General features: G+C 35.4%; 1 protein-coding gene across 1 annotated transcript; it reads left to right on the forward strand.

Moving 5' to 3' along the window:
* Nucleotides 1-3762: 3762 nt before the first annotated feature.
* Nucleotides 3763-23857, forward strand: LOC134269611 (sterile alpha motif domain-containing protein 9-like; the record flags this gene model as incomplete). Its single annotated transcript, XM_062751816.1, has 4 exons — nt 3763-4060; nt 4714-4954; nt 8198-8259; nt 19128-23857. Coding segments are annotated over exons 1-4 (5331 nt in total), but the record flags the coding sequence as incomplete, so codon positions are not given.
* Between the last annotated feature and the right edge of the window lie 673 nt (nt 23858-24530).

A 24530-nucleotide genomic window follows, 5' to 3' on the forward strand; every position in this document is an offset into this window, starting at 1 on the left:
GGGAATTCCTCTTCGTGGGAAGACATGCTCGCCGGTGGAGAAAGAGGCTCTGTACATTGAGTGGATGTTGTATTCCTGTTCTGGTGCAGGGTTTGCAACTGTTGGATATATTCTACAGCAGCTCTTAAAATGTCCACTTGGCTCATGTTCTTGTTTTTGTTTCCATTTGGAACATGTTCTCGCAGACTTTGAAACCACAGGCTGAGCTCTTTTTTTCGGTTCCGTTCTATTTGGTTTTTTTGGCCCCGTTCTTCCTTATCCATGCTGACGGCTGATGGATGTGATCACAGAATAAACCTCAAGGTAAAAAACTTAGCATACTTATACAGTGAATGACGTCATAATGCAGCGCGTGCCGAAGGGTGCAACACCTGCGGACCAGGTGTCCTTTGGCGGGAAGCGCGTGCTGAGAGCGTGCAGGTAAACACCTGCAGACCAGGTATCCTTTGGCGGGAAGCGCGTGCCGAGAACGTGCAGGTCAACACCTGTGGAGCGCATGCTGGTAAAGGTATAAAACCAGGGCTTAGAGTGTTTAGATCATCATTTAGATTTACACCTTGTCAGAAGTCAGACGTGTTTTACCATGGCACAAGCAATGATGAATACCACAGACAATCCTAATTATGTGACACCTGAAGGATATGTAGTAGCTCCCATGACAGAGACTCAGAATCCTGTAGGGCTGGACTTGGGCCTATATAATCTACCCGACCCGATCACTAAAGAGGACCTGAGTGTCAACACCGCCACATTAGAGGGGATGGTTAACATGCTAAATCACATGCAAGAGAAACAAGATCAATTTGAACGGAGAGTCGTGAGTGACTTGGGTTACATGAAAAGTAAAATGGCTCGACTGGATGGTAAAGTAAGTCGATTAGAAGACAAAGGAAAAGGAACCAGCATCCAGGATCAAGAAGGAGAGTCCTCAAACACTGAAGTTCCTAAGAAAACCAGAGAGACCAGTCCTTGTTTTATCTGTAAAGAGTTGGGACACTAGGCGCCTGAGTGTCATAAGAGAGATTTATGCTACACATGTGGAAAGTTTGGGCATTGGGCTAATGAGTGTGACCAAAAGGCAGAGAAGACACTATCTATGCCCCAAGAGAAAAAGCCGCAGGAGAAAAAACACAGTGCCCAGCCACAAGTGAATAAAGAAAATCTGATTCCAGTCACAGTGAACCAAGCTAAGGAAAAAAAGCACACGGGAGAGTCCAAGAAGTCCCTGAAACTACAGAAGAAGAATTGACTTTGTATCTTACTTGAATAAAAGAGTTTAAACTTTAATATGGACTTGTTTTTCTTTCAATCAGCTGTGTTTTTAAAGTGTAAAAATTAAGCAGCCAACGAGGCTCTGAAGGACTAACATGACGTCATGATCAAGATTTGAATCGCTGCCAAGTTTATGACGTCACAATGCATAGGTAGCTGTGATTTGAATCGCTGCCAAGTCTGTGTATTCATAGTCTTGGGTTTTTCCAGATCTCACCCCAAAAGTGCACTCCGTTGACCCGGCTATCCCCCTAGGGCCAAAAGTGCACTCATTTGACCCGCCTATCCCCCCAGCGCCAAAAGTGCACTCAGTTGACCCGCCTATCCCCCCGGGGCCAAAAGTGCACTCATTTGACCACCCTATCCCCCAAGGCCAAAAGTGCACTCAGTTGACCCCCCGGCCAGACCCCTATTACTACTTATGCGGTTTTTTGCACACCAGTTACAATAATAAAAAAAAAAACAACAGAAGATGTCTACCAAAAGCGTACAATAAAGGTGGTTAAAATACACATAAACAAAATCAGCAGCCAAAATCAGTAAGAAGTGCAGAGCATGTTGATTCGAGAATGTTTCCCGGTGGTGTATGACAATGAATTTATTCTCATAAACTGACATAAGTACAGTGTTGAGAAAGATTACAAGTATAGTTAAACATATGTGCATGCGTGAAAAAGAAAAAAGTACAAAGTAACAAAACTAACAATGAGCTAACCAGGAGAGCCAACTCTCTCAAAAATAATTTTTATAAATTTACACAGTTTTGTCAATTTAACTGTATTTTTTGTATTAAAAAGTTGATCAAACTTATACACATTTGGATGTGAATAGTAATATTTTGATAATAATAATAACCTTGAACTCAAAATAAGTGAATCATTACAATTAAATAAGTAGTGAAATTCATCACCAATTTCATATTTGGAACACAATTTACAAATTCGGTTTTCTCTTGGTACATTATGCCATCTTCCAACTTCAATTGGTAATTTATTATTACAAGTTCTAAACTTACAAAATATTTTCCAGTACTTAAAAGGCAAAGATACTAAATATTTTTCTAGACAAAATGAAGTTTTGTATATTTTATAATTAAGACCTTTAGACGAGTTAAACATTTCACTTTACCACTTTTGTTTAAACTGATCATACAGAGTGTTAAATACTATTTTCTTCAGCCATGATACATTTACAGGTTGACAAGTATGCCAAATATAAGAAAGTCCACATTCATTCAATATAGATTTGACAAAGTTACACCATGGATTATTGTAGTTCTTTAAAACACTTAACAAATTCGATGATAATTTATCCCTTTGTAAAAAAGACAGTTTACACCAAAAACTTATCATTCTAACCTTTATATTAATTGAAATAGGGTATCTACCTAATTCACCATATACCATAAAATTTGGTGTTGATGACTTTACATGCAAAATATGCTTACAAAATTTTAAATGCAATTTTTCAATCAATGGTGACCAAATCCTAAAATTTCTTGTATGTTAAATATACAAGAAATATTTGTAAATTCATACGTGTTGCATTTAATTAATATAAGAAAATCCATGTGACTATATTATTATATTTGTTTACTTGCGTCACATGTAGTTTTTGTCAAACTAAATAAATAAAAAAAAATACAACCTTAAATCATGAAGAATGTATATATCTAAGAACGCGAAAAAAGTAAAACTTTCTAGATATAACTTCCGAAAGATCATCATCATAAAGAAGAAAGCACCGCCTATAATACTGTGTCTACATCATAACGAAATGCAAAATCTACCGCACGGAATGCTAACTGGACCGGACATAATATTGAACGATCAGCATCATCATAATAACAGAAATACTACACATAATGATGAGTGTACTGTATATAATGTGAGAAGTACATAATATATTGTTGTGTTTACTGCATATAATGTTAGAACTACCGCATATAATGTTAAATGCACTTCATATAATGATAGATGTACATAATATAATGACATATCTACATCATATAATGAGAGAAGTACTGCATATAATGGACGCTGCACACGATATAATGTAAAAAGTACTTCATATAATTAAAATAGTACCGCATATAATGAAGGAAACACTGCATATAATGGTTAATTCTCATATAAGACAGTCCCGGCGTTCCATATACTTATGTACTTTTGTAGCTATACATGTATACCCTTATCATCTGCGTATGGGGTACAAAGTAGATTTGATACGCAAGTGCACGCTCTACAGTCTACATATGATCATTTTCTGAAAACGAACTAAATATAATGTAAAATTAACGTTTTATTAAAAAACCATACATGCGGTATTGTAAAATAGATACTTTCTCTATTTTATAATACCGCGGATATGATTTGAAGCTTGCAATGGGTCCTTAACTTAAAAGAAATGGAGTCCTACAGTGATTACAGGGAACAGTTTTAAAAATAATTAAAAATTGTATTTTTTAATTGAAATTCTATTTCTTAGAGAATGGATTTTGAGGGGAAAGAGCGAATTCGATGTAATTATACGGCGCTAGTCAACGATGTGGATGCCGACAGAATTAAAGATTTCTTGTATGAAAATGGAACAATCGAGCATGATGAACTTCAAAGAATAGGTATAGAAAAAACAACGGATAATGAGAAGGTCCAAATACTTTTGGAAATTCTTGATACAAAGACAAATGGATATGAGCAACTTCTTCTGGTCTTGAAAAAAGATAACCGGGGCGACTTAGTTGACTTACTCCAAGGAACCAATGTGGATATGGCAAAGGTTGAAGAAGGTACTAAACACTGCGTAGATAGTGTTTTTGTCGGATCTATAAAATTGGCACAAGTCACAAATTAGTGATAATGACTAGCAACACGAATAATAAAAATTGTCAATATTTGCAGGACAACCTATGCTTTTCTCGGGTCAAAGTAAATATTAGAATACTTTCTGCTACGTGTTTTCTTTAGACATTTTTTTTCTATGATTTCATGTTTTTGGTTCGATGGAAAGAAAGAATCGAATCGAAAGAAGGAACCGAATCGAAAGAAAGAATCGAATCTTTTTCATGTTTCCTTTTCTTTGTTAGTTACATATAATTTTTCAATGGGGGACATACTGCACTTGCATGTAGGAGACCAGTAAATGAATGCTCATGCAGCACTCTTAGAATGATAGTTGATTTTTCAACATTTCCAATTCGCAAGAATTCAAAAACTATAAACAGTACTTATATTGTAATATAATTGCAAATGTACATGTAATTCTAAAGATTTCTTGTGAATTAAAACTTAATTGTGAAATCAAATCGTTTTATAAAGCCCTAGATATAAGATCACTAAATGTGTCCTTGTTAATGGTCTTTTATAATCCTTATTGTTATTGCTACTTGTAGATTATTTTGTAGAAGAGTAAGATTTCTAAGATTAGCTTAACCTTTTACAGAAAGATCGAAAGAACAAAATACTCTGATTCAAGTTATTAAGTGCAACTTCGAAGAAAAGAAGGATGAAACAATAGATGCAGACGTTTTAGAACATATCATCAGATTGGAATATTTGAGGGAAAGAAAAAAAGTTTTTCATGGTGAGATCAATAAGATTGAGAAATGTTTGAAAGAAGTATTTCCAGTTATAGAAATAAGAAAAAGAAGAAGCAAGAAAGCGTCTATGGCACAACCAAAAAAGTATCCTTTAAAAAATAATTGAATTTTCATGGAATTATTTTGTGAATTGTAATTACAACGTTTGAGAAGTCACTATGCATCAGATTAACAATATTTTCCATCTTAAAGGTGTACGACACAGATTTGAAGTTACATGAAAGATTTTCTCAAATTTTCTATATAACTAGTATCACTTGTATCGCCAGTCCGTGCTCAGTGTTCTGTACAGAGATTAACGTATTGAATGCACCCGTAAAACATAAACTGTTTTTGTTAACAAGGCACGGGCTCTGTTGTTGTTGATGTTCACGATTCACCGATTGTGTTCAATTGTTTTAAAAGTCTGCACACTTCACGGACCACGGACTTACATTATACTGTGAGCGTGTTTTCCTTTCAAACATTTTTACTCTGAATTATCTAGATTATAGTTTTAATATTTTTCATTAATTTACAACAAAACTGCCACTTTACTTATGTATTAAGAATAAAATTATAATTTGTGAAAGTGCAAGTACGTGTCAATCAAACCCGACCACAAAATCGAAGTTTTAATAACTTCGAAATGAAATAAGATTTTTATAATATTTTTTTGTGAAATGCTTTAACAAAATATAAGTCGTAATATTCTACTTAAAATTTAAGAAAATGTTAACTTCAAATCTGTGTCTATGCACCTTTAAATCTTTGATATCGATATATCTAGAATCATAATGTGTTTTGCTAACAGAATTTCATTTTGCACTATTCAGAGGTAATATCGATAACACACACACACTCTCTCTCTATCTTTATTATGTTAATAGCATAAAAAAATCCTTCAAAATCCTGCAATTGAATAAAATTTTGATTGGATAATTCATTAATGACGTTTTATGTAATGATTGAACATTTGCGTGTTGTCATTTTCATTAGATCTTGTATTCACCTAGCTGCAGATCTGTAGCTCTCCGAAAAAAAAATATTGATAGACCGGAGAGCTACAGTGCCACCCATTGAAAAAACTGTATATTTATTGCGCACAAAAAAGAGCGCTCGATTCTTGATTAATTCTTCTAAATTCTTACCTTAGTCGCTAAAAATGAAAGATTTTAAAAAACTCCTCTCTCCTCTATCACGTTCTTTCGTATTTGACATCTGAACGAAGCATATTGGACCGAATTATTTTTGAAACCAAAATGGCAGTATAAATAAGCAAAATATTCGATGATTACAATATCAGGGTTAGGAGGACAATTAACAACAATTATGTGGAATGTTTTGTTGTGGAAAGAGTCAAAGAATATGTTAGGAACACACGGTTAGTAATATTTTGAGATTACAGTTTAAAAAACATGGAGAAATAAATCGAGAACCGAGCGCATTTTTAGCTCACCTGAGCCGAAGGCTCAAGTGAGCTTTTCTGATCACATTTTGTCCGTCGTCCGTCCGTCTGTCCTTCCGTCTGTAAACTTTTCACATTTTCGATTTCTTCTCAAGAACCACTGGGCCAATTTTGACCAAACTTGGTACAAAGCATCCTTGGGTAAAGGGAAATTTAAATTGTTAAAATGAAGGGCCAAGTCCCCTCACAAGGGGAGATAATCAAGAAAAGACAAAAATAGGGTGGGGTCATTAAAAAATCTTCTTCTCAAGAACCAATGGGCCAGTTAAGCTGAAACTTATGTGGAAGCATCCTGGGGTAGTGTAGATTCTAAATTGTTCAAATCATGACCCCGGGGTAGGGCGGGGCCACAATGGGGAATCAAATTTTTACATAGAAATATATAGGAGAAATCTTTGAAAATCTTCTTCTCAAGAACCACTGAGCCAGAAAAGCTGAAACTTATGTGGAAGCATCCTGGGGTAGTGTAGATTCTAAATGTTTCAAATCATGACCCAAGGGGATAGGGCGGGGTTACAATGGGGAATCAAATTTTTACATAGAAATATATAGAAATTTTTTTAAAAAATCTTCTTCTCAAGAACCACTGAGCCAGAGAGGCTGAAACTTATGTGGAAGCATCCTGGGGTAGTGTAGATTTTTGTCTAAATTATGATCAGTGGGGTAGGATCGGGTCACAATATGTATTACAAGGGGGGAATCTTGTAAAGAACAGAATGGCCAAAGCTTCTCAGGTGAGCGATGTGGCCCATGGGCCTCTTGTTTTGTGCACAATAAATATACAGTTTTTTCAATGGGTGGCTCTGTAGCTCTCCGGTCTATCAATATATATATATTTTTAGGAGAGCTACAGATCTGCAGCTAGTATTCACCAAATAAAACCACCATCGTACTCTCTTTTTGTTAATCCGAGGCAGTTAATCGAAATTGATAGTAGACTTTGATAGTAGAAATCTTCTCAAGAACCACTAGGCCAGAAAAGCTGAAAATTATGTGGAAGCATCCTGGGGATAATGTAGATTCTAAATTGTCCAAATCATGACCCCTACGGGTTGGGCGGGGTCATAATAGGGAACCCCCAATTTTTACACTAAAATATATAGAATAAATCTTTAAAAAAAGAACCACTGGGCCAGGAAACCTGAAACTTAAGTCGAGGCATCTTGGGGTAGTGTAGATTCTAAATTCTTAAAATCATGACCCCAAGGGGTAGGGCGGGGCTATAATAGGGAAACCAAGTTTCACATTGAAATATATAGGAAAAACCTTTCAAAATTTTCCTAAGAAAAGCTGAAACTTACGTGGAAGCATCCTGGGGTAGTGTAGATTTATAATTGTTTAAACATGCCCCCCAGGGGTAGGGCGGGGCCACAATTTTGAATCCAAGTTTTACATTGAAATTTACAGGATTTTTAAAAAAAAATCTTTTTCTCAAGAACCACTGCATGGACCAGAAAATTTTCAACTTGTTATAAATGCATCCTTGGGTAGTGTAGATTTTAAATTGTTCAAATCATGACCGTTTTAAGAAATACTTGTTACTACTTAATAGCTAGAAAATTCACGTATTTACTGAAAAATCTATCGTATTTTATACATTGTTTATCCTCGGATCTACTTTAAGTTGAAACAAGGTACTAGAGGAATCCGGGTGATTTCGCTCCAAGAAACTGTTTGTGCTGAGTGGTTTCGCGCTGATTTCTTGTTCCATGTTCGCTGGTCTGGTAAATTTGTTTAAAATGTGCCCCCACTTAGTGAAACTGTTTTCTTGAATAAGGGGTAAGAAATTTTTACATTACCCATTTACATCAAATATTGTTATACGAAAGAAGTTTTAATTTACTCTTTCTTCTTCTGATTGTTTCCTTGACATTTGAAAGATTGTACCAGCACATTCACCAGAAATGTACACAGATAGAACTCAACTCGGAAAGTACATCAGGTACGAGAAAATTCTATCACTTAACGAGGCTGGGGGATGGCAGCCATTTTCAGACTTTTTCGATCTCCTTTAAAAGAAGAGCTCCATATAAAGATATAAAAAATGATAAAATTTTAAAACTAAAATGCAGGAATTTTTTCTTTGTCAAATAATAGATGACAGCTTAATATACCATATCTAAAAAAATAAGTTAATTCTGGTGGTTAATTTTTGGTTTATTTGTTGACCCCCCAGCCTCCTTAAAACTGATAGTCTATCACAAAAGCGAAAGAGTCTATTTACTGCGTCGCTTAATAATCTTTGGATATCTAATTCTATATTTTTTTATCTTCTTAATTGGCACCTTTTATCATAGGTAATAAAAATTATAGTCAAAAATGCATTAATATTTAGGTCTCCTGAGTAAACATTGTCGACCGCTTTGTATTGCGTGTTAACATTTGAACATTTTCAGCTTCTTCTCTGCAACCCCTTAACCAATTTCAACAAATTTTGGCATAAACCATCTATGGTTGAAGGGAAACATACGTTGTGAATTTCGTGGTCCCTGCCCCTCCCCCCCCCCCACGGGACCTGAGGGGTGGGGCAAAAACCACTGAAATTAATGCAATCTTAAAAAATTTTCTTCTTTACTCCTGGACATCAAGCAGTCAAACTGCTGGCATGATTGGGTGCCTTTTTTAAAATTGGGAATTTCATGGCCCCAGGGTTAGGGGTTCTGGTGTTTGGGCGCCGCTATATAGATTATTTAGTGAAAATGTATTCATTCTTTGAAAATCTTCATCTCTCTCCTTGGTATGATATAAACTAACTACATGTGTATACACAGTGATGATGAGAGTGGATGCCTCTTCTAAAATTGGGAAATTTATGGCCCCAGTGTCAGGAGTTCTGGTGGTAGGGCGTACCAAGGGAGGGGGGGGGTCTGATTATATTCTATAAATGAATTAATGATCCGAAATCTGCTCCTTGGTAATAGTCTAACATATTAATGATAAGCAGTCGTGCCCTTTCAAAAATTGGGAAATTTGAATGATGTTGCCAATGAAACTAAAATTGAAAATTTTGTAAAATAATAATAAAAGCTTCTCCTACAGTCTTTTTACATCCTTAGTCTCATTGCAATTTTGCCACAAAAAGAGACTTACAAATGTTATCAAGAATCATTATTCTATTTATTGCTGTTGTAAAGTTTCCAATTCCAACTGCTACTTTTATCCTCCTTTGATATAAGTACAAACCGGAAGACAGTCTCTACAGAGATTCTGGTTTTATTTTAATGAATTATGTTGGCATGGTAACTTAAATCAAAATTTCTGTAAAACTCTTTTAATAGTCTACTTTTACAGTTCTAGTATTATTGCAATCTTACCACAAAAATAGATTATATCAAAAATCATTATTCTATTTATTGCTGTTGCAAAGTTTCAAGCCCAACTGCTACTTTTCTCTTCTTTTTTTGATAAGTACAAACAAGTAGAGATACAATATCGACAGAGAATGGTGTTTTCTTCTCTGCTTTGCCTCTGGGTATTTGCTAATCAGAAAAAAGCATGCGAAGTGTATAAGTAGGATGAGCAATGATGTGCCTCTTTCAAAACTGTGAATTTCATGGCCTCTGGGTGAAAACACGAATCAAAATGAATTGTTGGAAAGATGCTATACAGTGTATAAGACTCGGTTGACCTATAAGTCCCGTGGACCACAGGCACTTGTTTCGTATACGGGGTACCCCCTACCTATATTTTTACCACAAGGTACCTAATTCATTTTCGGGCACCCCTGCTTCAAGCTCGTATTTACTAATAAATCAATCCTACATTATCTTGACATAATTCGCTCCAAGAGATATTTTTCTACATTGGAAAGATCTTTATAGGAGATGTCATCAATGTAGAAAAATATCTCTTGGAGCGAATTATGTCAATTATGACATCTCCTATAAAGATCTTTTCTTGTAAAATGCTTATTTATTCATCGATAATCAGCTGGAATCATCTTACTGAGTAGTTCAGTTCAGTTTATGGAAGTCGAGAGACATACATCTCATGGACAATATTTACAATCACACATTAACACATGTAATAATGAAATAAACATACAACTTACATGAACAAAACATATAATATTTTTGATAATCTATAAATTTGATAAAAAGACTGTTCTTGATGCACTTGCTAATTGCAAAAATTTTCCTAAATGACATAATTCTTTTATATTCTGTGTACTAAGTAACTGTACCAATCTGAAGATGCTTGGTCTTCGGGAGTAGTAGGTTTTAATCTATTTTTGTCTTAACGTGTTGTAATGTGGACATTTTAACGCAAAATAGAATGCATCTTCTATGTTACCTAATTGACAAAGACTATATGTTCTGTTATTTCTTAAAGTGTTGTTATATCTTCCTTGTTCAATCATTAAGTTATGCGCTGATAGTCTTATTCTGGTAATTGTTACTCTATGTTTTAGATGTATTGGTTTACATAAATAAGACTGAAGGGTAAAATTATCTATAAGGTGTTGATAAATGAGACACTTTGGTGATTTACCTAAATCTGACATAATATTTTGGATAAATTCGTCACACATTCTCTGTTGTTATATACAATTGCTATCAAATAATTCTGCTAAACCAAGCCTATGAAATTCTTTTTTAGCTCACCTCAACGAAGTTGGGGGAGCTTATGTAATACCCTCGGCGTCGGTGTCGGTGTCGGCGTCGGTGTCGGCGTCGGCGTCCCGGGTTAAGGTTAAGTTTTTTGGAGCAGTTTTCTTTTTAAGTACTTCTATGTCCTATATTGATTAGACATGCATGGAAGATGGTTCTAGTGTGTTTCATTGTACCAGTCAAAGTTTCAGATGCTGCAATTTTAGCAAAGGAATGACCAGGTTAATGTTTTTGGAGCAGGTTAACATTTTTGGTGCAGTTTTTGGTGTAGGTTTCATTTCCAAGTAGCTATAAGCCCTATGTTAACCAAACTTGCATGGATGATACATCTAAGGATGCATACTACCGGGCTTGCTTCGGATGCTGAATCTGACCTACTTTTTCCGGTTGAGTGAACAGGTTAAAGTTTTTTGGTGCAGGTTTCATTTCCAAGTATCTGTAAGTCCTATGTTGACCAAACTTGCATGGATGATACATCTAAGGATGGATACAACCAGGCTTGCTTTGGATGCTGAATCTGACCTACATTTTCCGGTTGAGTGAACAGGTTAAAGTTTTTGGTGCAGGTTTCATTTCCAAGTAACTATAAGCCCTATGTTGACCAAACTTGCATGGATGATACATCTAAGGATGGATACTACCGGGCTTGCTTCGGATGCTGAATCTGACCTACATTTTCCAGTTGAGTGAACAGGTTAAAGTGTTTGGAGCAGGTTTCATTTGCAAGTAACTTTAAGCCCTATGTTGACTAAACTTGCATGGATGATAAATCTAAGGATGCACACTACCGGGCTTCGGATGCTGAATCTGACCTACATTTTCCGGTTGAGTGAACAAGTAAAAGTTTTTGGTGCAGGTATCATTTCCAAGTAACTATGAGTTCTTTAATGACCAATCTTGCATGGATGATATATCTTAGGATGCATACTACCAGGCTTGCTTCGGATGCTGAATCCGACCTACATTTTGTGGATGAGTGAAAATGTTAGTTTTTGATGTTTTTCATTTCCAATTAACTATGAGCCTTATAATGTGCAAACTTGCATGGACGATACATCTTAGGATGCACACTAATGGACTTGCTTCGGATGCTGAATTCGACATATATATTTTTCAGATAATAGACCAGGTTAAAGTTATGGTTGCAGGTCTATTACCAAAAAACTTTAAGGCTTTTATAACATTGTATAAACCAAACTTGCACAAATGTTGCATCAAGAGATGAAAACTCAAATTTGCTTTAGATGCTGAATTACATTTTCATGAAGAACTACTTTAAATTTTTTATGTTGGTCTACTTCAAAGTATCAGATCAAAATTGCTTAGATATTTTCATTTTTGGAATGTACATTTTTTGTTGGTTAATTGTGTGACTTTGCCTTATTTAAAGACAACATTCGTTGAGGTGAGCTCTGTAATCTCTGATTACCTATGTTTGATATTTACAATCCAGTCATCATTATTTTCTAACCTTTCTTGTAGACATGCTTGAAGAATGCAATTGTCACTATTTCTTAATTTTAACCAGTATTTAAGGATTTTCTTTTTCCTGACCAATTCAATAGGAAATTTGCCTATTCTGTCTAACCTGAAGTATTCTTTTACAAAATGAAAGGTATACTTTTTCTATATCTTTAGCTTTGTGCCATCCCCAAATTTCAGATGCATAACAAAGTACAGGGCTAATATAGGTCTCAAACATATCTAATTGAGTTTTAACATTAAAATTCAAATCTTTCATTCTATTCAAAACACTATACATAGCTTTTCTTCCCTGTGAAGCAAAATGTTGTTGCGTTTTTGCAAATTTACCATTAAAATTAAATAACATACCAAAATAATTAAATTCATTAACAACTTCTACAGTATCCTTAGCAACCAATGAAATCACTGTGTAACATTTAGACCCCAATTACCGGAAGTGAGTGTAGCTTATAGTTTGTCTTAATATGATTCCAGCTGATTATCGATGAATAAATAAACATTTTACAAGAAAAGATCTTTATATGAGACGCCAGTAATGTAGAAAAATATCTCTTGGAGCGAACTATGTCAAGATAATGTAGGTGTATGATTGATTTATTAGTAAATACGAGCTTGAAGCGGGGGTGGCCGAAAAAGAGTTAGGTACCTTGTGGTAAATATAGGTAGGGGTACCCCGTATACGAAACAAGTGCCTGTGCCGTGGACCTATCGTTAGTAAAAGTACCAGTTATATATTTTTTTACTGAAAAAATGATCATCAAATATATTTAAGGATAAAAACTATAGGTATCCCTGCATTTAGAGAAAATAGCATGTTTTACAATTATGCGGTAAATTATTCTATACCTATTTTTAAAGGGGTACAAATGTCATGATTTTAGAATACTTTGTCAAAGCATTTTTTTTACATAAAATTAAGAATGTTTGACTCTGATACGTTGGCTAGCAAGGATGCAAAGACGTAAAGCAAAAAATTCAAATATTTTAAGATATCTTCACATTATATAATAAAACTTTTATATAAGCCAAATTTATGTAAAGCAAGGTCAACAGATTGGAATTCAAGTTTTGTGTTATAAGGTAGTATTCTAAGGCGTTTCTTTGTGACACAGCCGGTGTAAGGTTGAATATTGACCCGAGTTGAAAATTGACCCTTGGTTCAATTTTCAACGTTGAATACTATTGTATTGAACCAGGATTGTTTTTTCTCCGTTGAAAATTGAGACCAAAGGTCGTTGAATTTATACCTGGGGTCATTTTTCAACAACTTGATTTTTTCTTCTTATCCCTGATGACCTCAACAAGTTGAAAATTGACCCCACCTCAGAGTTTGAACATTTTTTAGCTCACCTCAACGAAGTTGGGGGAGCTTATGTAATACCCTCGGCGTCGGCGTCGGCGTCAGTTAAGGTTAAGTTTTTTGGAGCAGTTTTCTTTTTAAGTACTTCTATGTCCTATATTGATTAGACATGCATGGAAGATGCTTCTAGTGTGTTTCATTGTACCAGTCAAAGTTTCAGATGCTGCAATTTCAGCAAAGGAATGACCAGGTTAATGTTTTTGGAGCAGGTTAACATTTTTGGAGCAGTTTTGGTGTAGGTCTCATTTCCAAGGAACTATAAGCCCTGTGTTGACCAAACTTGCATGGATGATACATCTAAGAATGTACACTACCAGGTTTGCTTCGGATGCTGAATCTGACCTACATTTTCTGGTTGAGTGAACAGGTTAAAGTTTTTGGTGTAGGTTTCATTTCCAAGGAACTATAAGCCCTATGTTGACCAAACTTGCATGGATGATACATCTAAGGATGCATACTACTAGGCTTGCTTCGGATGCTGAATCTGACCTACATTTTCCGGTTGAGTGAACAGGTTAAAGTTTTTGGTGCAGTTTTCATTTCCAAGGAACTATAAGCCCTATGTTGACCATACTTGCATGGATGATACATCTAAGGATGCATACTACTAGGCTTGCTTCGGATGCTGAATCTGACCTACATTTTCCGGTTGAGTGAACAGGTTAAAGTTTTTGTTGCAGGTTTCATTTCAAAGTGATTATGAGCCCTATGTTGACCAAACTTGCATGGATGATACATCTAAGGATGCATACTACCAGGCTTGCTTCGGATGCTGAATCTGACCTACATTTTCTGATTGAAAGAACAGGTTAAAGTTTTTGGTGTAGGTGTCATTTCAAAGTGATTATGAGCCCTATGTTGACCAAACTTGCAAGGATGATAAATTTAAGGATGCATACTACCAGGCTTGCTTCAGATGCTGAGTCTGACCTACATTTTCCGGTTGAGTGAACATGTTAAAGTTTTTGGTGCATAATTCATTTCCAAGTAACTATGAGTTCTTTAATGACCAAACTTGCATGGATGATACATCTAAGGATGCATACTACCAGGCTTGCTTCGGATGCTGAATCTGACCTACATTTTGTGGATGAGTGAAAATGTTAGTTTTTGATGCAGGTTTCATTTCCAATTAACTTTGAGCCCTATAATGAGCAATCTTGTATGGATGATACATCTTAGGATGCACACTAGTGGACTTGCTTCGGATGCTGAATTCGACATACATTTTTCAGATAATGGACCAGGTAAAAGTTATTGCTGCAGGTCTATTACCATAAAACTATAAGGCTTAGATAGCATTGTATAAGCCAAACTTGCACAAATGATGCATCAAGGGATGAAACTCTCAAATTTGCGTCTGATGCTGGATTTTATTTACATTTTCATGAAGAACTAGTTTAAATTTTTTATATAGGTTTATTTCAAAGTATCAGATTAGAATTGCTTAAATATTTTCATTTTTGGAATCTACACTTTTTGTTGGTTAATTGTGTGACTTTGCCTTACTTAAAGACAACATTCGTTGAGGTGAGCTCTGTAATCTCTGATTACCTATGTTTGAACTGGGAAGTTGTTTAACTGGATTTATCAGTATCTCTATATTTATATTTCAGTTTAATTTTTTCCCAAATCAAGAATAATGGAAATAAACCTGTAATCACGTGTATATATGTACATTTTGATCAGTACCCGATTTCAGTTATCTTCAAGCATGACAACTGTATTTTTTGACAATACTTTCTAAAATCCATAACATTCATCAATAACAACATAACTTTGAAAAGGGCATAGAACACAAATCCTGGAAATCTGGTGTCTAGAGGGTGAGCCCTATATATATTTGAAACATTATACTTTGAAATTTAAGACATTTTTGTTAATATTTAATTCTAAGAATATAACTGAATAACTGAATTAAGTGTGTATTGATAACATTGGTGTCGGAAACAAATTGAAAGTGGAGGGGGGAGGGGTTAATTGAAAAAGAAAAAATAAAATCTGAAACAAAATTGACAAGAAAAAAAGAGAAAATGGGTCCATTGTCCAAACTAGTAGTACAAACCCGAAAATCCTATTTCGAGGGGGGGGGGGTCCAATTTTTTTTTTCAAGCACTACCACTTACTCTTCTTTCTTTGACTACACTGTAACGTGCCTGTTGAAAGGGGGGGGGCTAAACAAATTTCACTTTGTTCAATGCAAATATTATGTCTATCTTTGCAAAAAAAGTGCAGGGGGGGGGGGGACTAAGCATCCCTAGCACCCATCCCGCACCCCCGTTCCCGACGCCTATGGATTAAATCTCAGTTCTGAAAACCAAGTCATAAATATGTGTTTTTATGCTGTTGAATTTGGAACCGGTTTCATGATCAAAATTTCACGACCCGGCTCAGTTTTCAATGGACCAGGGTCTAATTGGAACACCTTTGGTCTCAGTATTCATCGTTGAAAAATGACCCCCAGGGTCAATTTTCAACCCGAGTCAAACTTCAACGTTACACCTGCGATGGCACAATAAAGATTCCTGAATGCTTAATGACCCTAAATGCCTAGTAAAGGTAAAAATTTCAAGCCCTTCAACAGTATATGGTGACGTCTCTATATGAGTGAAAATTTCTCTAATGGGATGTAAAATAACATACAATCAATCAATCAATCAATCAATCAAACCTAATATGTAAGCCCGATCCGCACTGTGTTTGTTAAAGAAGATCTCAAATCTGTTTTTATTTTTTTATTTTTTGGTCACCTTAGTAAACTCAGGTGACCGACTGCTATCTGTTTTCGTCCGTCGTCGTGCGTCGTGCGTTAACATTTGAACATTTTCAGCTTCTTCTCTGCAACCACTGAACCAATTTCAACCAAATTTGACACAAAGCATCTATGGGTGAAGGGGAACATCTATGGGTGAAGGGGTCCCTGCCCCCCATGGGCCTGAGGGGTGGGGCAAAAACCTGTTAAATTAATGAAATCTGTAAAAATCTTCTTCTTTACTCCTGGACATCAAGCAGTCAAACTGTTTGCATGACTGTAATCAGCATTGAGTCCTCTACCAAAATTGAGAAATTCATGGCCCCAGGGTCAGGGGTTCTAGTGCTAGGGCGGGGCTAAATGGATTATATAATGAAAATGCATAAATTCTTTGAGAATCTTCTTCTCTGACCCTGTGCATTAAATAAACTAACCAAGTACATAGTTATGTTGAATAAGGTGGCCTCTACCAAAATTGTGAAATTCATGGCCCCTGGGTCAGGGGTTCTAGTGCTAGGGCGGGGCTTTATTGATTATATTGATAGTTTTCGATGGACCTAGATTTAGCAAAAGTTACCTCCAGTTGGTCGCCATATTGGAGGTCGACTAGGTGAGTTTTCCTCTTTTTCTTACCAAGTTTAAGAAAATATAGCAGAAATATTTGGTGGAAAATCTTTATTAAATTTTTTTTTTAAATAAAGGAGGCTTCCAAAAATTTATATCCTTCAGAAAAATAATGATTCCTAATTCAAAATCGCAAATATAAAAATTTAAAATTGGTTGAACAGTGAAGCAACATGAGCATTTGGACGTCCAGTATGGCTGCCAACGGGAGGTAACTTTTGCTAAATTTAGGTCAATCGAAAACTATCTATAGTGAAAATACATTAATTCTTTAAAAATCTTCTTCTCTACTCCTGGGCATTAAATAAACTAACCAAGTCCATAGTTATGTTGAATAAACCTCTACCCAATTTGTGAATTTCAGGGCCCCTGGGTCAGGGTTCTTGTTTTAGGGTGGGGCTCTAATGATTATATAATGAAATGCATGAATTCTTTGAAGATCTTATCCTTTGCTCCTGGTTAATATGCCGATGATCTAATTACATATTTAAGGCCAGGATTTATTTTATTTTCAGGTTTACAAACCCACCGCTCAAGGGTTTGAATTTTCAGGAAAAAAAAATTTTTTCTTCTCTCTGATGTCAAATTTGAGTCGGGATCGAGATTTCAAATTTACGAACTCGTACTTCCGGTTTTAAGATGAACTTGGCGGGTAATAAAGCTAGATCTGCAAAGATAGCTTGGTTTATTGTAAAATTCATCGATAAGAGTGCCATTCAAAACGTTTCACCCGTTCAAAGGACAAATAAAATGCTGACGACTTTGTTGCACAATGACATGCTGGTGAGATAATTATGTATTCGTTTCAATCAAAAGTATCTGTCTGTGAATTATTTTCCTCCCCACAGGTTTAAAACTGCCCGTGGTAGCTATTGCCAGCGACATTGTTTAGGTCTATGTTATAGCTTACAGTCGTGTAAGCATCATTCTTAAGCATCAGATGTAATGAATAAAACTATGGGAGACGTTAAGTCCATTTGAGGAAGAAAAAAAACAAAAGCCTGAAGAAATGAAAAAAAATTCAACTATTAAAAAAGAGTATATACAAAATTACAAATATATACAAAATGTACAGGCATGTAGTATCGTTTGTGGCAGCCAGAAAATTATTATTTTACACTTAATTGAAAAAATGTTCACCCTACTCCGCAATATTCCCTGTCTGTTTTATGATAGGAATTATAATTTTAGGCATCAAGTATATTTTAGAACAATGTCTATTGTCTACACATTCACCTAACACATATTTAAAAAATGAAGATATATTGAAAGAGTTTTAAAGAATTGATTTGCTAAAATATATTTTGATCAATGATGAAATAAGCAATTAAATGTTCTACTTTCCTATTTGTAAGCATTATGTGTCCAGTGGTAAGGAGCTTGTTAGGATAGCATAAAGAAGAATGTACAAATGTTGCTAATTGATTTATCCAAAAAACAAAAATTTCATTTCCTTCTCCTTCGGGACTTTTTCATGAATGATGTTCGTAACTAATCCTAGAAATAAAAAAAAAATGCTGGCCTTATGTTGAAGAAAGGGACCTCTTTCAAAATAGATAATTTCAGGGCTGCTGGGTCAGGGGTACCGGGGGGGGGGTACTTTGACTAAAAATAAATTAATGCTTTGAAATCTGCTTGCAACCAGGTGCCTCTTTCAAAACTTGTGAATTTCATGGCTTTGGGATTAAATCACGAACCAAATACAATCGCTGGAAAGTTGTTACATGATACTCAGGTGACCTATAAGGCCTGTGGGCCTCTTGTTTAATGACCTCTCTGGGCTATCATCGTCATTTTTGTCCTAACAGCATCCAATCAGCACATATTCAAGATTACTTCATAACAAAAGAAGAAATAGATTATTGTAATAATTATGAATCTTATTTTTTTTTATACTTCTAAGGCTACAGAAATTCCAACAATCAGAAATAAATTATAATAATGTATTTATAATATTTGACAACATTTCCTCTCAGCAGGAAGCCGAGAGATGAAAGATGCATCTAAAGAGGAAGTTCTTCTGAAGGATATTTCAGTTGAAAATTTAGGAGCAGCTTTGCGGCCTCTGTTTTTGGAGAAAGAGTTGGATGAATCAGTTTTAGAGATGCTTAAAGAAGAAAAAATAAGTGGTCGTCTGTTTGCTGAATTCACTCTAGATGACATCAAAGAAGTCTGTCCAGCTATGCCGTATGGGTATAAAAAAACTTTGCTACAAACAAAAGATGCAATTCTAGATAAAGAAAAATCAGAAGGGCCCTTTTTACTTGTTGGAAATTTGGAAAACCAACAGTTGGAACCTGGCAGTAATAATTTAGACGAAGAGACAGATCCTCCATGGCAAAGATTAAGAGCTTTAGATACCTTGACAAATCCTGCACAAACATATCATAAAAATGCCGTTGTAAGATCAGCAAATTTGTATAGACATAATCTTATAGAACCCATTCAAAATTTCGTCTATTTTGATGATGGTTGTGAACAATCGCTTATAAAATGCATACAAATGTTCCTATGCAAGTTCATTGCGGCTTGTCTGACAGAACGAACAAATGGAATTATTTATTTTGGAATAGAAGAAAAGATGGATAGGTATGGAGAAAAATGCGGAATAATAAAAGGGTTCAAAGCAAGACCATCAAAAATTACTCAGATAGTTTATGAAACCTTACAGACATCATTTTTTGCCGATCAGCTTCATTTAATTTTGAGATGTATCAGGCCACCACAATTTATTAAAATCACAGAAAACCCTGATGCCTTTCCAACCTATGTAGTAGAAATTGATGTCCTGCCTAGTTTTGAACTGACAAAATATAGAACATTTTACCAAAGGGAAAAATTCAGTAGACATGTACTCAGTGTTTACACTTTCAAAGAAGGGCGACCAAGCAGGATGAATGACGAGGAACTTAAACATTACAATGAAACCAAGTCAGATATTTGTGATAATCGAGAAAAAATGGAAAAATCTCGGAATAATTTGCAGACTTGTGCAAACCTGCGTCAACATTTTCTGGACTTGTACTCTGCTGGTAGCGGAAATAAGCTTGTCAACGAGATATATCCAGTTTTGATTTTAAGTCCACTGGACCCTTCCGTTAAAGAGAAATTGGAGCCAGAAAAATTTGAATTTTTGATTGATATAGATCCATGTGTTATTTTTGATTTTCATCCTACAGCTGAGGGAGAAGGGTTGTTTAATGCTGTGGATAAGATTCCATATTATATTGTAAAACCATACATTATCGAAGATTTTGACAGGAAGAAAGAGGACAATATAATAGCAGAAGTTGAAAACAATCGCCAAGCTCTTCCAGGCTGGGTATTTTGTAACGGATATGAACCACTTGATATGAAAACGTATAAGAAATTGGATTGGAAAACAAAGCGCAGCGAGTCTTTTAAAGAAGCAATAAGAATTTATCAAAATTGTATTCCATCTGGAAGAGCATTTGTGATATTTGCTGTCTTTTCAACAAATTATGACATAATGTTAGAAATTGCGGAAGAAGTCATCTTAAAATTTCAAAATCAGTGGATAGTTTTGGCAGAGGATGCTAGTCTTCTCGATAAATGGAAATATGAGCTGATACGAAGATCTAGTGTTGATTCTGACACATTCCGCAAAAGATGTGTAGCTGGAATTCCTTGGCAATACTTAACTCAAATTGTCAAAGAAGTCAAAAACATTCAAAGAAGTTCAGAATGCCAACTTTCAAATTCGTGTGGTGGATCTTGCCATTTAAAGAGCAAACTTCGCAGTGAACTGTGTGATCTAGATATTCTAAGTAAAAAAGAGTGCGAAGAATCAGAGATAACCAAGGACACAAAAAAGTTAGAGGAGCAAAGCCGAAAAGCAGAAGAAGAATTTTATCGAGGCACAAGAGTTTCCTGGTGGAATATGTATTTTAAGGACCATGCTTTAAAACGTTCACAACATGGCCAAATTGCAGAAAGATTGAAAAATTTATTGATGGGTAAATTTAATGAGGATGACTCCAAAGTGGTCATATTTCAACTATATCATCAACCAGGTTGTGGCGGAACAACAATTGCTATGCAGATTTTATGGTCATTGAAAAAAATTTACAGATGCTGCATTGTACGTAGACTTACAGATCAGACGCATAATCAGATACAAGTGCTTCGAGAATATGAAGACAAAAATCCTATGCCCCCTGTGGTTCTGATCGACAACGAAGATGAATTGAAGATAACAAGTCTTCGTTTCAAGTTAGAACAGGAAGCTAGAGTAGCAAGTAGACATAGTGAGTCAAAACTGCATGTTTACTGTTTGCTTTTTCGTTGCATAAGACGTGTACATCTACCAAATTCTATAGACCTGAATTCATTTATTTTGACTCAAAGTTTGGAAACTGATGAATTGGAATGGTTTAGACGAAAACACGAACTATTATGTCAAAAACACAACGAAAATCCAAAACGAGATGTTAATCCAAAGTATCTGATATCTTTCAATCTCCTTAAGGAGAATTTCGATGCAGATTACATCCAAAGAAATGCAGCTCTTTATGTGAAGGGGGTTGAAGATGAAAAGGAAAGGAAATTGCTTTTGTATCTCTCTCTCATCAATACATTTGACATGGAATTTCAGTCCATACCACTGAGTTCATTTGATTTTATAATGAGCGGAGACAGTGGAGCCAAAAAGACCATTATGACATTTTCTATGAGATATAGAGTAAAGGAAGGCTATGAAGGAGATTGGGAAACGCATCTTAGTAACGCAATCGAAGTTCTTTTAAGTAGAAATATTCAAGTGAATACTGGAAGCCAAGGCATTCAGATTGTCAGCAAAGTGTTTGCTCGTGCACTTTTATTAAACATGTTGAAAGAAGAAAACATACCCTTGCATGAGGCAGTTTGCAGATTTCTCGAATGTGCAATGCTTAAAACTAAAAGCTTTTCGATCACAGTTTTGAAGCGCATACTTCAAGATATTTTAAAAAAGAGGGAAGAATCTGAAAAGGGTAAAAAAGAAATGTTTTCTCCTCTTGTTACACATATTCTTCAGAGGGAAGGTGGGGATCGTGCAGCAGAAGTTCTAGAATGTGGATTTGAGAGAACAAAAGATGCAATGATAGCTCAACAAACAGCTCGTTTGTATATATTTCTGAAAAACTGGACAAAAGCAGAAGAATTTGCTGAGAAAGCCGTTACAGAGAGGCCAGACAATTCTTATCTCTGGGATACATATGGTCAAATATACTTAAAACGTCTTGCAGACATATATGAATCATGCTTGCAGGACAAAAGGTTCCTGACAACGAAAGAAATTCAAGACGTCGTCGAAATAGCTGTGAAAGGAATGAGCTATTTTGAAAAAGAGCAATTTGTAAGTGAGCGTGAACAATTCGCAACAGACAATGATGCTGGGTATTTTGCAGAACTGAAAACGATTGTTATGGTGCTGGATTTATTTACATTATGGAATCCTGATCGCGGAAAACTTCACAAGTTTCTTGTTTCCGAAAACACACCAAGCGATTTCAAGATCTTTGAACAGAAACGTTTAGTGTTTTTGAAAGGATTGCATAATCGCTCAGAAAACGCTTTGACTAAACTTGATGATAAATATTCTCAACTGAAAAATATTTACAAAGCTGAGTCAACTTTTAATCCTTTCTTGGAAGTCATTAGATTACGAGAAAATCTTGATGTCTATTTTGGAGAAGGAGCAGTTGAAATGCCGACCAATTTGTTACCGAAAGATGTTGCATCTTACTGCAGAAGAAGAATAAATCGTATCGGTGGTAGATCCTTGGTCAGCATATTACGTTTAAGAAATGAAGATACACCAGATAATATCTTTTTGGAGATATACGAAAAGGCAAAGTGGATTATAGATCACGGTTTTGCCAGCCTGCATGATTATTTAACATTACTCGGTGTTTCTCTTGTGAGAAGCATTGACTCGGATGAAGATATGGATTTCGAAAGTATGATTCAGTGGAGCAGTATGGCTTACAAAATGGTGACGGATCCAAGTAATGAAGATCGTCCAAATCTAGAAGCATTCATGTATTTTGTTATTATACATTGGCCAACAGAAAGCAGACGAAAATATCAAGGCCTACTCTGTTCCCCTGAAGAAATCGCCGAAGCGATACGCAGATGGAAGAAAGCCTTTCGAAAAATCTATCCCCGACAAGAGGACACAAATCTGTATCGTAAAAAAGAAACAACTTACTTCTTTTTAGGCAATGGTCGGAAGGACATCATATATTATGAAGAGCTTGGTGACAATTCACGTTATCAGGACGTTTTTAGAACTGAAAAAGTTAGGACAAGGTTACAGAGATTGAAAGGAATACTTTTGAGAGATGGATGGGAAATTAAATATGCAATAACTAGTCTCTCGGGAAATTCTTCTAGCATTGGTATCACAAATTCCTTTCCTACCTCTTCCGTGCTATGGAACAGGACAGTTTATTTCTATGTTGGATTTAGCTGGAATGGTCCAAAAGCTTTCTGTGTTACTAGAGAGGAGGATCCAACAATATCAACTACGACAGAACTACCAGAGGAAGGAATATCAAGGCAATCTCAGACAAAAAAGACACAGAATGAATTTGAAAAGTACGAAAGCGTCTCAACTCTCAACAAGCTATCCAAAGCTCTTAGAGATATTGATCGCCGTCTCGAAAAATCGAAAAAGAAGAAAGGACGTTTCCAAACTGACGAAAAGGTAAATGGTTTTTGTCAGGAATTTATTTAATTTTGAAATAATATTTGACATATTTAATTTTTCCATACCAAACCTAAAAGCTTAAAAATATGAAGTTTCCATACATATGCTGAGTTTCTAAGGTGTCTGGTTGCAGTCCTTTGTCTGTCATCGAGCGTTTCCTGTTAAATTTTCTTTAATTTCGATAATTTCTCGAAATCCATTATCTAAATTTCAAAGACTTCTACCACAAAGCATTTTTGGGAAATAAAAATTCAATATATTGAGAAATAACATCAGAAGGTCTAGTCAAATATAATTATCTCATTTTAATTTCTTCTCGGGAAGCCCACAAATGATCAGAAATATAGTCTGTCGTTAGGTCGAATGTTTACTGCGTTTTTCATACAAATAGTTGTGCCATTATTTTCATACTGAATTTACTACCCTTTACTGAATCATTACAAAGAGTACGCAAAGGGTGTGATTTATCTTTTCATACTACTACTTGTACCTACTTTTGAGAGTTCCTTGCTGTCCCCTGCTAAAAGTAGGGAATACTAATTTTGGCATGTCTGCTCGTTCCTCCGTCCGCCCGTCTGTATGTAGTTCTGTCTGTCTGTAACACTTTCGTTTTCAAGCGAATTAAAAGAAACACATTAAAGCTTTTGCAGTGAAAATTTACACAACTTCC

The sequence above is a fragment of the Saccostrea cucullata genome, unplaced genomic scaffold, assembly GCF_032062105.1.
Source record: "Saccostrea cucullata isolate Sc308-1 unplaced genomic scaffold, CSIRO_AGI_Scuc_v1 ctg9334, whole genome shotgun sequence".
Taxonomy (NCBI): domain Eukaryota; kingdom Metazoa; phylum Mollusca; class Bivalvia; order Ostreida; family Ostreidae; genus Saccostrea; species Saccostrea cuccullata.